Source organism: Saccopteryx leptura, chromosome 5 (genome assembly GCF_036850995.1).
Source record: "Saccopteryx leptura isolate mSacLep1 chromosome 5, mSacLep1_pri_phased_curated, whole genome shotgun sequence".
NCBI classification, from domain to species: Eukaryota; Metazoa; Chordata; class Mammalia; order Chiroptera; family Emballonuridae; genus Saccopteryx; species Saccopteryx leptura.
The window spans coordinates 194,574,294-194,587,942 of NC_089507.1; the positions used below are offsets into that span (position 1 = coordinate 194,574,294).

The following is a 13,649-nucleotide window of genomic DNA, read 5'->3' on the forward strand; positions in this document are numbered from 1 at the left end:
ATTGCTCCGAGAGATGTCCGAGAGCTTATTGCCTATGTTTTCTTCTAAGATGCTTATGGTTTCAAGGCCTACATTTAAGTCTTTTATCCATTTTGAGTTTATTTGTGTGAGTGGTGTAAGCTGGTGATCTAGTTTCATTTTTTTGCAGGTAGCTGTCCAATTTTCCCAACACCATTTGTTAAAGAGGCTGTCTTTACTCCATTGTATTTCCTTACCTCCTTTGTCAAATATCAGTTGTCCATAAAACTGTGGGTTTATTTCTGGGTTCTCTGTTCTGTTCCATTGATCTATATGCCTGTTCTTATGCCAGTACCAGGCTGTTTTGAGTACAATGGCCTTGTAGTATAACTTGATATCTGGAAGTGTGATACCTCCCACTTTATTCTTCTTTTTTAAGATTGCTGAGGCTATTCGTGTTCTCTTTTGGTTCCATATAAATTTTTGGAATATGTGGTCCATATCTTTGAAGTATGTCATTGGTATTTTAATTGGTATTGCATTGAGATTATAGATTGCTTTGGGTAATATAGACATTTTAATGATGTTTATTCTTCCTAACCATGAGCACGGTATATGCTTCCACTTGTTTGTATCTTCCTTGATTTCTTTTATCAATGCTTTGTAATTTTCCGAGTACAAGTCTTTAGTCTCCTTGGTTAAGTTTATTCCTAGGTACTTTATTTTTTTGGTTGTAATTGTGAAGGGGATTGTTTCCTTAATTTCTCTTTCTGACTGTTCATTGTTGGTGTATAAAAATGCCTCTGATTTCTGAGTATTATTTTATATCCTGCCACTTTGCTGAATTCATTTATCAGGGACAGTAGCTTTTTGACCGAGACTTTAGGGTTTTCTATATTCAATATCATATCATCTGCAAATAATGATAGTTTTACTTCTTCTTTTCCAACTTGAATGCCTTTTATTTCTTCTTCTTGTCTGATTGCTGTGGCTAGGACTTCCAGGACCATGTTAAATAAGAGTGGTGAAAGGGGGCACCCCTGCCTTGTTCCTGATCTTAAGGGTATTGCTTTTCATTTTTGCCCATTGAGTATGATGTTGGCTGTGGGTTTCTCATAGATGGCTTTTATCATGTTGAGGTATGTTCCCTATATTCCCACTTTGCTGAGAGTTTTGATCATGAATGGGTGCTGGATTTTATCAAATGCTTTTTCTGCATCTATTGAAATTATCATATGGTTTTTCTCCTTCTTTTTGTTTATGTGATGAATCACATTGATTGATTTATGAATACTGTACCAGCCTTGCCTCCTCAGAATAAATCCCACTTGATCATGGTGTATGATTTTTTCCATATATTGTTGGATCCGGTTTGCTAATATTTTGTTGAGGATTTTAGCATCTATATTCATCAGAGATATTGGCCTATGATTTTCTTTCTTTGTGTTGTCTTTGCCTGGTTTTGGAATCAGAATTATGCTTGCCTCATAAAAGGAGCTTGGAAGTCTTCCTTCCTCTTGAATTTTTTGAAATAGTTTGAGAAGGATAGGAGTTAGTTCTTCTTTGAATATTTGGTAGAATTCTGTTGTGAAGCCATCAGGCCCCGGACTTTTCTTTGTTGGGAGTGTTTTGATAACTTTCGATCTCATTTGTTGTAATCGGTCTGTTTAGGTTTTTTGATTCTTCCAGATTGATTTTTGGAAGATTGTATGTTTCAAGGAATTTGTCCATTTTATCTAGGTTGTCTAGTTTTTTGGCATACAGTTCTTCATAGTATTTTCTTACAATATTTTGTATTTCTGTTGTGTCAGTTGTTATTTCTCCTCTCTCATTTCTAATTTTATTTGAGTCCTCTCTCTCTTTTTCTTGGTGAGTCTAGTTAAAGGTTCATCAATCTTGTTTACCTTTTCAAAGAACCAGCTCCTAGTTTCATGGATCCTCTGTATTGTTTCTTTAGCCTCTATGTCATTTATTTCTGCTCTGACCTTTATTATTTCCTTCCTTCTACTACATTTGGGCTTACTTGCTGTTATTTTTCTAATTCTTTTAGATGCAGGGTTAAGTTGTTTATTTGAGCTTTTTCTAGCTTCTGAAAGTGTGCCTGTAGTGCTATGAACTTCCCTCTCAGCACTGCTTTCGCTGTGTCCCATAAATTTTGAGTTGTTGTATGCTCATTGTCATTCGTTTCTAGGAAATTTTTTATTTCTTCTTTGATCTCATTCTTAATCCATTCGTATTTAACAACCTGCTATTTAGTTTCCATGTGTTTGAGAATTTTTGAGCTTTTTTGTTGTGATTCATTTCTAGTTTCATGCCGTTGTGATTGGAGAAAGTGCTTGATGTGATTTCAGTCTTCTTAAATTTGTTGAGAGCACTTTTGTGCCCTACCATGTGGTCTATCCTAGAGAATGTACCATGAGCACTTGAAAAGAATGTATATTCTGCTGCTTTAGGGTGAAAGGTTCTGAAGATATCTATTAAATCGAGTTGATCTAGTGTTTCCAATAAGTCTGCCGTTTCTTTGTTAATTTTCTTTCTTGAGTATCTATCTAGTGATGTTAGTGGGGTATTGAAATCCCCTACTATTATAGTATTGCTGTTGATCTCACCCTTTAAATCCATCAAAGTCTGCTTTATATATTTGGGTGCTCCTATATTAGGTGCATAGATATTTATAATAGTTATATCTTCCTGTTGGATTACTCCCTTTATCATTATGTAGTGGCCTTCTTCATCTCTTACTATATCCTTTGTTTTAAAGTCCAATTTGTCTGATGTAAGTATTGCTACCCCAGCTTTTTTTTTCATTTCTGTTTGCATGAAATGTTTTTTTCCATCCTTTTACCTTCAATCTATGTGTGTCTTTTGTTCTAAGGTGTGTCTCTTATAGACAGCATATGTATGGGTCCTGTTTTCTTATCCATGCAGCTACCCTATATCTTTTGATTGGATCATTTAATCCATTTACATTTAAGGTTATTATTGATATGTAGTTGTTTATTGCCATTTTCTTCTTTAAAGGTGTATTCCTTTTTTGCTATATTCTTTTTCCACTTTGATCTGTTTACAACAGGCCCCTTAACATTTCCTGCAGCATTGGTTTGGTTGTAATGAATTCCTTGAGTTGTTTTTTGTCTTGGAAGCTTTTTATTTCTCCTTCAATTTTAAATGATAGCCTTGCTGGATAAAGTAGTCTTGGTTGTAGGTTCTTGTTCTGCATTACTTTGAATATTTCTTGCCATTCCCTTCTGGCCTCAAGTGTTTCTGTTGAGAAGTCAGATGTCATCCTTATGGGAGCTTCTTTGTAGGTGATAACTTTTTTTTCTCTTGCAGCTTTTAATATTTTCTCTTTATTGCTTAGCTTTGGTATTTTAATTATGATGTGTCTTGGTGTAGGTTTCTTTGGGTTTCTCTTTAAGGGAGTCCTCTGTGCTTCGTGGACTTGTGAGAGTTTCTCTTGCATTAATTTAGGGAAGTTTCCAGCTATGATATGATTGAACAAAGTCTCTATCCTTTGTTCTTTTTCTTCTTCTTCAGGAACCCCTATGATGCGGATGTTATTTCTCTTCATGTTGTCACAGAGCTCTCTCAGAGTTTCCTCTGACTTTTTGAGTCTCTTTTCTCTTTTCTTCTCTGCTTTCATGCCTTCATTCCAGTTGTCCTCTAACTCGCTGATTCGATCCTGTGCTCTATCCTGTTTTTAATTTCTTCCATTGTGGTCTTTATTTCTGATATTGTACTTGTCATCTCCGACTGATTCTTTTTTATACTTGCTATTTCTTTATTTAGGTAATCATAATGACCATCCATTGTTGTTCTAAGATCCCTAAGCATCCTTACAATCATTATTTTGAACTCCGTATCTGGAAGTTTGATTATTTCCATATCACTCAGTTCATCTCTTGAAGGTGTCTCTTGTGGTTTCATTTGGATTGCACTTCTTTGTCTTCTCATCATCTGTTTTTGGGTGTTTTATTTGTAGAGTTGGTTGAGTCTAGGCTTGGTGTTGTCTGCCTCCAGTTTTCAGTTGTGTTATTTCTAGGTCTTCTTGGGTTGGTATCAGCTGTTATCTGTAATCCACTTTTGGACTTGGACAGCTTTGAAGTCTTGATTTGTTTGTTTTCTTAACAGGTGATAGTCTTGTTTACTGATCTCAGCAGGGGGCTTCCTTGAAACTGTATCCAGGAATGGGATGGGTGTAACCTGAGACTCTGAAGGCCTCTTTAGCCAACTAACATCACTGGGGGCAGGGTGTTTTCTCAACTTCAGTAGGGGGAGGTGTATCTCAGATCTCCATGGAGACCTGAGTTACTGCCTCTCCTCCCCACTTCTTGTTTTCAGCTGTGTCTTGTTGCGCTGATTTGAGCTGGATAGATGCCCAGAGGTCTCCGATCCGGAAGCACTTCAGCTCTGTTTTGTGAAAGGTTCAGTCCCTCCCCCAGCTATGGCCGCCTCCAGCACGAATGAGTCAGCTTTTTTATTTCGTTTCTTGCATACCTTAGCCCCTCACAGTCTGTCCCTCTCCCTGTCCTTTCCACTTGGGAGATAAGCTGGTCTTTTCAACACACCTCGCTCCCTGGTCACCAGGCAAGTGGCTGTGAGCAGTAGTTTCTGCTCTTTTCCCTATGTGAGATCCCCTCTGGGCTCTCAGCCTCCCCCCTCCCTCCATTCCTGTAAGCAGAGGAGATTCAGGTGCTCCCTACCAGGATTGTTCTGGCTTCTTCTTTGCTCCTTGGTTTTTGAGCGCTGTTCTTGCAGTTCAGAGTTGGTTTTTCATGCTGATTTTTCCTAAATTGATTTGTATTCCAGTTTGGTGGGGAGAGCTGGGCGTCTGTGCATCCACCTACTCCGCTGTCATCTTTTTCCCCTGAGGAGTTGGTTTTTATATGGTAGTATTTGAAAGTAAATTTTATATTTTTACCTTCTGTGCTATAGTGTAGCTATGATTAAACCCTTCAATCAGGTGGTATGTTTTCTACTGACCTCTTTTTAACCTGAGGAATATTCTTGAGCCTTTGTTTCCAAATAGCTACCACTTAGTACTTGATACATTGGGATACTTCTAGCTCAAACTGTATAATCGCTTTGCCCCAATCTGAGTAAGAGTTGATCTGCATTTACTCATCTAATTGTAGTACCTGATATAATGAAGTTCAGTCCTTCTGATTGATTTCTTGTAAAACCCTGCTTTTTGTTCCAGTTTAGCTCTTAGAGATGAACATTAATCAAATGTTTCTTGGCCCTGGCTGTGTATCTCCTTGGTTAGAGCACCATCCCAGTATGCTGAGGTTGTGGATTTGATCCCTGGTCAGGGTACATAGATAAACAGGGTGGCAATAGCCACAGGGACAAGTGGGGGTGGAGTTAAAGTGAGGAGGGCAAAGTGGGGGGGGGGAGTGGGGGCAGAAAGAGACTTTGCTTGGGGCCGAGGGTGCAGGATGCAGTGTGTACATGGTGTTATATTGAGTTGTACACTTGAAATGTGTATGATTTGGCAGACCATGTCATCCCAATAAATTAAAAATAAATTTTAAAAACCCTTCTTTTGTCTCTTCATCATGGTATAATATGAGGGTTTTTATGTTCTTCTCTGACACCTCAGACCATGCCCATTTCTGGTCTTTCTTCTTGCTGCTACTTCTGCTTAGAAACCTTCCTCCAGATCTTTGTAACTTAGTCCTTTCCCATTTAGATCTCAGCACAGGGTTGTTCTCTGGTAACTCAATTTAAAGTAGCTGCCCAGCCACATCTTAACATATTGTCCTTTTCTATTTTCTTACAGTAGTTATTTCTACTTACAATCATTCTGTTTATTTATTGTTTGTTGTTTATTTTCACCCATTGAATGTAAGATTTATAAAATCAGGGAGCTATCTTTCTCATTTAGACCTATCCATATTTATTATAAGAGTGAATAAATAGTGCAAAGGAGAGTGGAAAGAAATAAGACAGTGTGAAGCCAAAGAAAGATTATAAGTAGGAGGTAACCTCAATTCAGTGAATATTAAGAACTATGCTAGATCTAGATAAAGGCTAAGCACCAAGGACCATATTCATGTGAAGAGTCTCCTAGTAGGGACAATAGGTTAAAGTGGGACAAGACCAGAAGCAGTTAGACTTGGCAATCATCCAGGTGAGAAATCATGGTAACATGGTTTTGGAAAGTTTCAATGAGGATGGATGGATTCCAGAAAGACTTGAGAGGAGATAGAAGTAAGCAGATTTGGTGATTTGTTTGTGGTAAAAAGAGGAAGGACTAATAAAACTTGGGTAACTGGATGGTTGACGATGTTGTCACAGAATACATTTTGTAGGGGAAAGATGATGAGATCCTCTTTGAGTATTTTGATTTGGAGATACTCATGGGATATTTACTTGGGGATATTTGGTAGGCAGTTGGATATACAGGTCTAAGTTCAGGTAAGAGAACTGAGACATAGTAGAGATTTAAAAGCTATCTTTATATACATGATAAATAAAATGAGATTTAATGAATGCCTAGATGACAGAACTGTGAACAAAACAAATTTATACAGGTTAGGTAGAAGAGACTCTGGCCTGAAGGATACTTGAAGAATCAGCCAAAAGAGACCAAATTAAAAGGCTATCATGTTTATGCAAAGCAAGGGCACAGTGTTTACATGAGAGGAAAGGATTGACACTCAAAAAATGTTAACTAAAATAAAGACTGGTGATCAATGAAAAAACAGTTTCATTTAAGAGACAAGGATTTATGCAATCCAGGAAAGCTGGAATATATAGAGCAAGTAAAATATCAAGTTAACGGAAAGAACACAGCAATAGCTAAAGTGTGATGTGGATTTAAACCAGGGGTCTCAAACTCGCGGCCGTGCGGCCTGCCCACCAATTTTGTGTGGCCCGCAGACTAATCAAACTGTGTGGATTAATCTGCGGGCCAGTCTGCGGGCCGCACAAAATTGGTGGGCGGGCCCATGCAGCCCGCGGGCCGCGAGTTTGAGACCCCTGATTTAAAGGAAAGGTTTTTGTTAGGTACTTTATTTTAAGGATAAGAGCTTTTTAAAATTGATGACTGGATGATAGTTTGAATAAAAAATTGACGCCGAGAGGAAGAGAGTATAATGGAGGGAGAATAGGGGTGAAGGTGAAATAAGATGGGCACAATATATTGGTAACTGTTAAAGCTAGGTAAACACATATTTTGGTTTGTTATGATTTCTACTTTAAAAAAATCTGTTTGAAAATTTACATAATGAAGAAAAATTTAAGGAAGGCAGTGAACCAGGAGCCTTATACATAAGGAAGACTTATTTGAAGTTAGGAAATGATAACAACCAGTAGGTACTAGTGTACAGAGTAGATCACCTGGCGTTGGCCTCGAGGGAGCATGAAAATAGAAAGATGCTCAAAGCATTGGGAAGGGATGAGTCTAACTCTTTCCTCTTGATCCTGAGCTTTTGAGATATGAGAGAGTTAGCCCCTTAACTGAAGAGGGCTATAATGGTAGTGTTGCTATCAGAGGATAGACTGGTTTCAATGAAGGGGAAAGTCTATAGAATGAGAATGAGTTGTCCTTAAATACCTAAATGATTGGATCTATTTTTCTCACAAGATTGCTGGAAATTTTTAGGATCCTCTCTTTTAGGAATGGTATCTAATGTTTACTATGATTTTTTTGTGAATTCAATATTTAGTTATACAAGTTTTCAATGAAAATAGTTGGAAGAGAAAAAACATTTTAGATTTATTATTAATGTACATTCTATGTTTGAATCTAAGGCAAGCAATATGTGGGAATTGAAGAATGTATATGATTTCACAAAACATTTCAAAGGAAGAAATGACAGGATTTGGTAAAAAAGTTTAAAAAGGGTATCTTCAGATAAATAATGGACATTCATTTTTTGTTAAGAATAAGAAACTACAAAATTAATGTTATTTCCTTTTAAGAGTGAACAAATATACATTTCCTGAATGTTTTAAACATAAATGGATGTTGTATCTTATTGATTCTATTAATAGATGCAGGAAAGGCATTCGGTAAGATACAACATCCATTTATGGTTAAAATACTCAATAAAATGGGTATAGAAAGAAAGTTCCTCAACATAATAAAGACCATATATGACAAACCATCAGCCAATTTCATCCTAAATGGTGAAAAACTGAAGGCTTTTCCTCTAAAATCAAGAGTGAACAAATAAATGTAACATGAATAATGTATTATGCAGTCAACTGATGGGGCAAGAAATGTGTTATATCAACTGCTTACTCGGTAATAGGTAACCTTTATTGTTTGTATCACTGAAAAAATGGTGTCTAAAGAAGCTTAAAAGCAGGAATAAATTATATTATGATCAAAATCTGTTTTTAAATGTTAAGGATCATCAGTGGGAAGCAGTCACTGTGCCTGAGGAAGAAGTACAGATATACAGCATTGAAGGTATTAATCTTATTTTCTATAATTCTGTGCTTGATTCTTGTCATACAGTGTAGACATATGCTCTCTGGGAAAACAAAACAGGCTAATGAAAGCAAAGTCATCAATTTTATTATGTTGATTTTAATAAATTTGATAGTTTCATTTCCCCGTCCTATAATCTCCCAGATCACTCCTGAATTTATTTCCCTCCCTGTCTAGCCTAAAACCCATGAACAATCACTTCCTTGTCAATATGTTGAAGGCTCTTACCCCTCCAGCCTATTAGCTTGATTAGGTCCAAACATCTAATTTATGCACTCATACAACTAGAATTATGTAACACTATCTGGACAAAAATCATACTACTTGGCAGACTGGTATCACTACAAATTCAGGTTTCAGGACATGTTAGTCATTTCAATGGGCATGTAGTGGTGTATGATGATAGTTGTTATTTGTATTTTCTTATGACCAGTGCTGTTGAGCACTTTTTCATGTGTTTAGTGGCCATTCATGTATCTTCCTTTGTAAAATATTTGTTTAAATATTTTGTCCCTTTTTACTAGACTGCCTTCTTTTATTAAGTTTTTGAGTTCGTACATATACCGAATACCAATTCTTTGACAGATATATATATGTTCCATGAGTATTTTTCTCCCAGCCTGTCTCTTGCTTTTTTATTTTCTTAATGGTTATTATAAAATGATCATATTTTGCCTATGATAAAATTCTTTGCTCTGTAATCTACTTTATGTAATATTAATAAACCCTGCTTTGTGTTGGTTAGTTATGGCATAGTATATATTTTCTTATGTTTTTTATTTATTTGTATGTTTGTGTGTGTATTTAAGGATCTTTTGTACATATAGAGTGGGTTTCTTATAGACGTCATATACTGGGTCTTGTTTTTTAAAAATGTAACTTTTAATTTTTAAATGTAATTATTGATATACTTTAAATTTACCATCTTGCTCTTGTTTTTATTACCTGCCATTCCACCTGCCATATTTTCTTTTCTTTTTTTCTTCCTTCATATTGATTTTTTAAAATGATTTCATTGGCCTGACCAGGAGGTGGCACAGTGGGTAGAGCGTCGGACTGGGATGCGGAGGACCCAGGTTCGAGACCTTGAGGTTACCAGCTTGAGCTCAGGCTCATCTGGCTTGGACCCAACCCAAGGTCGCTGGCTCGAGCAAGGGGTTACTCGGTCTACTGAAGGCCCACAGTCAAGGCACATATGAGAAAGCAATCAATGAACAACTAAGGTGTCGCAATGAAAAACTGATGATTGATGCTTCTCATCTCTCTCCATTCCTGTCTGTCTGTCCCTATCTATCCCTCTCTCTGACTCTCTGTCTCTGGGAAAAAAAATTAAATAAATAAAATAAAATGATTTCATTGTATTTCTTTCGTTGGCTTTATACTCCTTTTTCTAGAGGCTGTTCATAGTTTATTTGATACATCTTTAATAGTGTATATATTCAAGTAATATAACAACCCTTTATTTTTGTATAAGAACTTCATTTTTTTAGTGTTTGTTTATGATTTTAATTTATTGTGTTTACATAGATTCAAGTGTCCCACCGAATATATCTCCTCCCAACCCTGTGTTCCCATCGCACCCCCCCTTTGCCCCCTCCCCCCAATGCCCTCCCCCCTTCCCTCCAGGATTTGCTGTTCTGTTCTCTATAATGCTGTTATGTATATAGAAATTTCACTAATCTCTTTCCCTTCTCTGATCCCATCTTCTCTTCCACTTTCCCTCTGACTGCTTTCCCTCTGGTCCCTTTGATCCCACCTCTGCCTCTGTTGTGTTCCTTAATTCATATTGTTCATTGGATTCTACAAATGAGTGAGGTCATATGATATTTTTCTTTCTCTGCCTGGCTTATTTCACTTAGTATGATAGTTTCAGGTCCATCCATGTTGTCACAAAAGGTGAGATTTTCTTCTTCTTCATGGCCGTGCAGTATTCCATTGTGTATATGTACCACTGCTTTTTAATCCACTCGTCCACTGACTGACACTTGGGCTGTTTCCAGTTCTTGGCTATTGTAAACAATGCTCCAATAAAAATGGGGGTACATTTCTTCTTTTGAATCAGTGATTTAGTATTAATAGGATATATTCCTGGAAGTGGGATAGCTGGGTCAAAGGGCAGTTCCATTTTTAATTTTTTGAGGAATCTCCATACTGTTTTCCACAGTGGCTGCACCAGTCTACATTCCCACCAGCAGTACAAGAGGGTGCCCTTTTCTCTACACCCTCCCCAGAACTTACTATGTGTTGTTTTGTTAATGAGTGCTATTCTGACAGGTATGAGGTGGTATCTCATTGTGGTTTTAATTTGCATTTCTCTAATGATTAGTGATGTTGAACATTTTTTCATATGCTTATTGGTCATCTGTATGTCCCCTTTGGAGAATTATCTATTCATTTCTTTTGCCCATTTTTTGATTGGATTGTTTACCTTCCTGATGTTCAGTTATACAAGTTCTTTATAAATTTTGGTTATTAACCCTTTATCAGATGTATTGGCGAATATATTCTCCCATTGTGTGGGTTGTCTTTTTATTTTGTTAATGGTGTTTTTTGCTGTGCAAAAGCCTTTTAGTTTCATTTAGTCCCCCATTCGTTCATCCTGTCCTTTATTTCACTTGCCTGTGGAGATAAATCAGCAAAAATATTGCTACAAGAGATATCGGAGAATTTACTGCCTATGTTTTCCTCCAAGATGTTTATGGTTTCACGACTTATATTTAAGTCTTTTATCCATTTTGAGTTTGTTTTTGTGAATGGTGTAAGTTGGTGATCCAGTTTCATTTTTTTACAAGTACCTGTCCAATTTTCCCAACACCATTTGTTAAAGAGATTGTCTTTACTCCATTGTATGCTATTACGTCCTTTGTCAAATATCAATTGTCCATAAAGGTGTGGGTTTATTTCTGGGTTCTCTGTTCTGTTCCATTGATGTGTATGCCTGTTCTTATGCCAGTACCAAGCTGTTTTGAGTACTATGGCCTTGTAGTATAACTTGATATCAGAAAGTGTGATGCCCTCCATTTATTCTTCTTTTTCAGAATTGCTGTGGCTATTTGTGTTCTTTTTTTGGTTCCAAATAAATTTTTAGAATACTTGTTCTATATCTTTGAAGTATGTCATTAGTACTTTAATGGGAATTGCATTGAATTTATAGATTACTTTGGGTAATATAGACATTTTAATAATGTTTATTCTTCCTATCCATGAACACGGTATATGCTTCCACTTGTTTGTATCTTCCTTGATTTCTTATACCAATGTTTTATAATTTTTCAAGTACAAGTCTTTAATGTCTTTGGTTAAATTTACTCCTAGATACTTTATTTCTTTTGTTGCAATAGTGAAGGGGATTGTTCTCTTAATTTCTCTTTCAGACAGTTCATTGTTGGTATATAAAAATGCCACTGATTTTTGAATATTGATTTTATATCCTTCCACCTTGCTGAATTCATTTATCAGGTCCAGTAGTTTTTTGACTGAGACTTTAGGGTTTTCTATGTACAGTATCATATTATCAGCAAATAATGATAGTTTTACTTCTTTTCTAATTTGGATGCCTTTTATCTCTCTTCTTGTCTGATTGCTATGGCTAGGATTTCTAGAACTATGTTGAATAAGAGTGGTGAAAGGGGGCACCACTGCCTTGTTCCTGATCTTAAGGGGATTTAAAAAAATTTTTGCCCATTGATTATGATGTTGGCTTTGGGTTTGTCATAGATGGCCTTTATCATGTTGAGGTATGTTCTCTGTATCCCCACTTTGCTGAGAGTTTTGATAAATGGGTGCTGGATTTTATGAAATGCTATTTCTGCATCTATTGATATTATGTGATTTTTATCCTTTCTTTGTTTATGTGTTGAATCACATTGATTGATTTGTGAATGTTGTACCAGCCTTGTCTCCTCAGAATAATTCTCACCTGATCATGATGTATGATTTTTTTCATGTATTGCTGGATCCAGTTTGCTAATATTTTGTTGAGAATTTTAGCATCCAAGTTCATCAGGGATATTGGTCTATAGTTTTCTTTCTTTGTGTTGTCTTTGCCTGGTTTTGGAATCAGTATTATGCTTGCCTCATAAAAGGAGTTTGGAAGTCTTCCCTCCTCTTGAATTTTTTGAAATAGCTTGAGAAGGATAGGAGTTAGCTCTTCTTAGAATATTTCGTAAAATTCACCTGTGAAGCCATCTGGCCCAGGACTTTTGTTTGTTGGGATTTTTTTTGATAACTGTTTTGATCTCATTTGTTGTAATCAGTCTGTTTAGGTTTTCTGATCTTCTATATTGATTTTTGAAAAATTATGTTTTGAGGAATTTGTCCATTTCACCTAGGTTGTTTAATTTTATGGGATACAGTTATTTATAATATTTTCTTACAATCCTTTGTATTTCTGCTGTGTCAGTTGTTACTTTTCCTCTCTCATTTCTAATTTTATTTGAGTCCTCTCACTTTTTTTCTTGGTGAGTCTGGTTAAAGGTTCATCTATCTCGTTTACCTTTTCAAAGAACCAGCTCTTGGTTTCATTGATCCTCTGTATTGATTTTTTAACCTCTATGTCATTTATTTCTGCTCTGATCTTTATTATTCCCTTCCTTCTACTAGCTCTGGGCTTTACTTGCTGTTCTTTTTGTAGTTCTTTTAGATGCAGGGTTAAATTGTTTATTTGAGCTTTTCCTAGCTCCTTAAGGTATGCCTGTAATGCTATGAACTTCCCTCTCAGGACTGCTTTTGCTGTGTCCCATAATTTTGAGTTGTATGTTCATTTTCACTTGTTTCAAGGAAATTTTTTATTTCTTTCTTGATCTTATTGTTGACCTATTAGTTATTTAATAACATACTATTTAGTTTCCAAGTGTTTGAGTGTTTTTCAGTTTTTCTATTGTAGTTGATTTCTAGTTTCATGCCATTGTGATCTGAGAAGATGCAGGATATGATTTCAATCTTCTTAAATTTATTGAGACTCGTTTCATGTCCTAACATATGGTCTATCCTAGAGAATGTACTATGAGCACTTGAAATGAATGTATTTTCTGCTGCTTTAGGGAGAAAGGTTCTGAAGATATCTATTAAATCCAGTTGATCTAGTGTGTCCTTTAAGTCTGCTGTTTATTAATTTTTTTTCTTGAGGATCTGTCCAGTGATGTTAGTGGGGTATTAAAATCCCCTACTATTATAGTATTGTTGTTGATCTCACCTTTTATGTCCATCAAAATCTGCTTTATATATTTAAGTTCTCCTAAGGTGCATA

At 36.1% G+C, this 13,649-nt stretch overlaps 1 protein-coding gene across 1 annotated transcript in view; it reads left to right on the forward strand.

Moving 5' to 3' along the window:
• SYCP2 (synaptonemal complex protein 2) overlaps positions 1-13,649 on the forward strand; it is a 92,946-nt gene that overhangs the window by 12,248 nt on the left and 67,049 nt on the right. Inside the window, 1 exon segment of the mRNA XM_066386601.1 lies at positions 8,320-8,380. Within this exon segment, the coding sequence (XP_066242698.1) occupies positions 8,320-8,380 (61 nt within the window).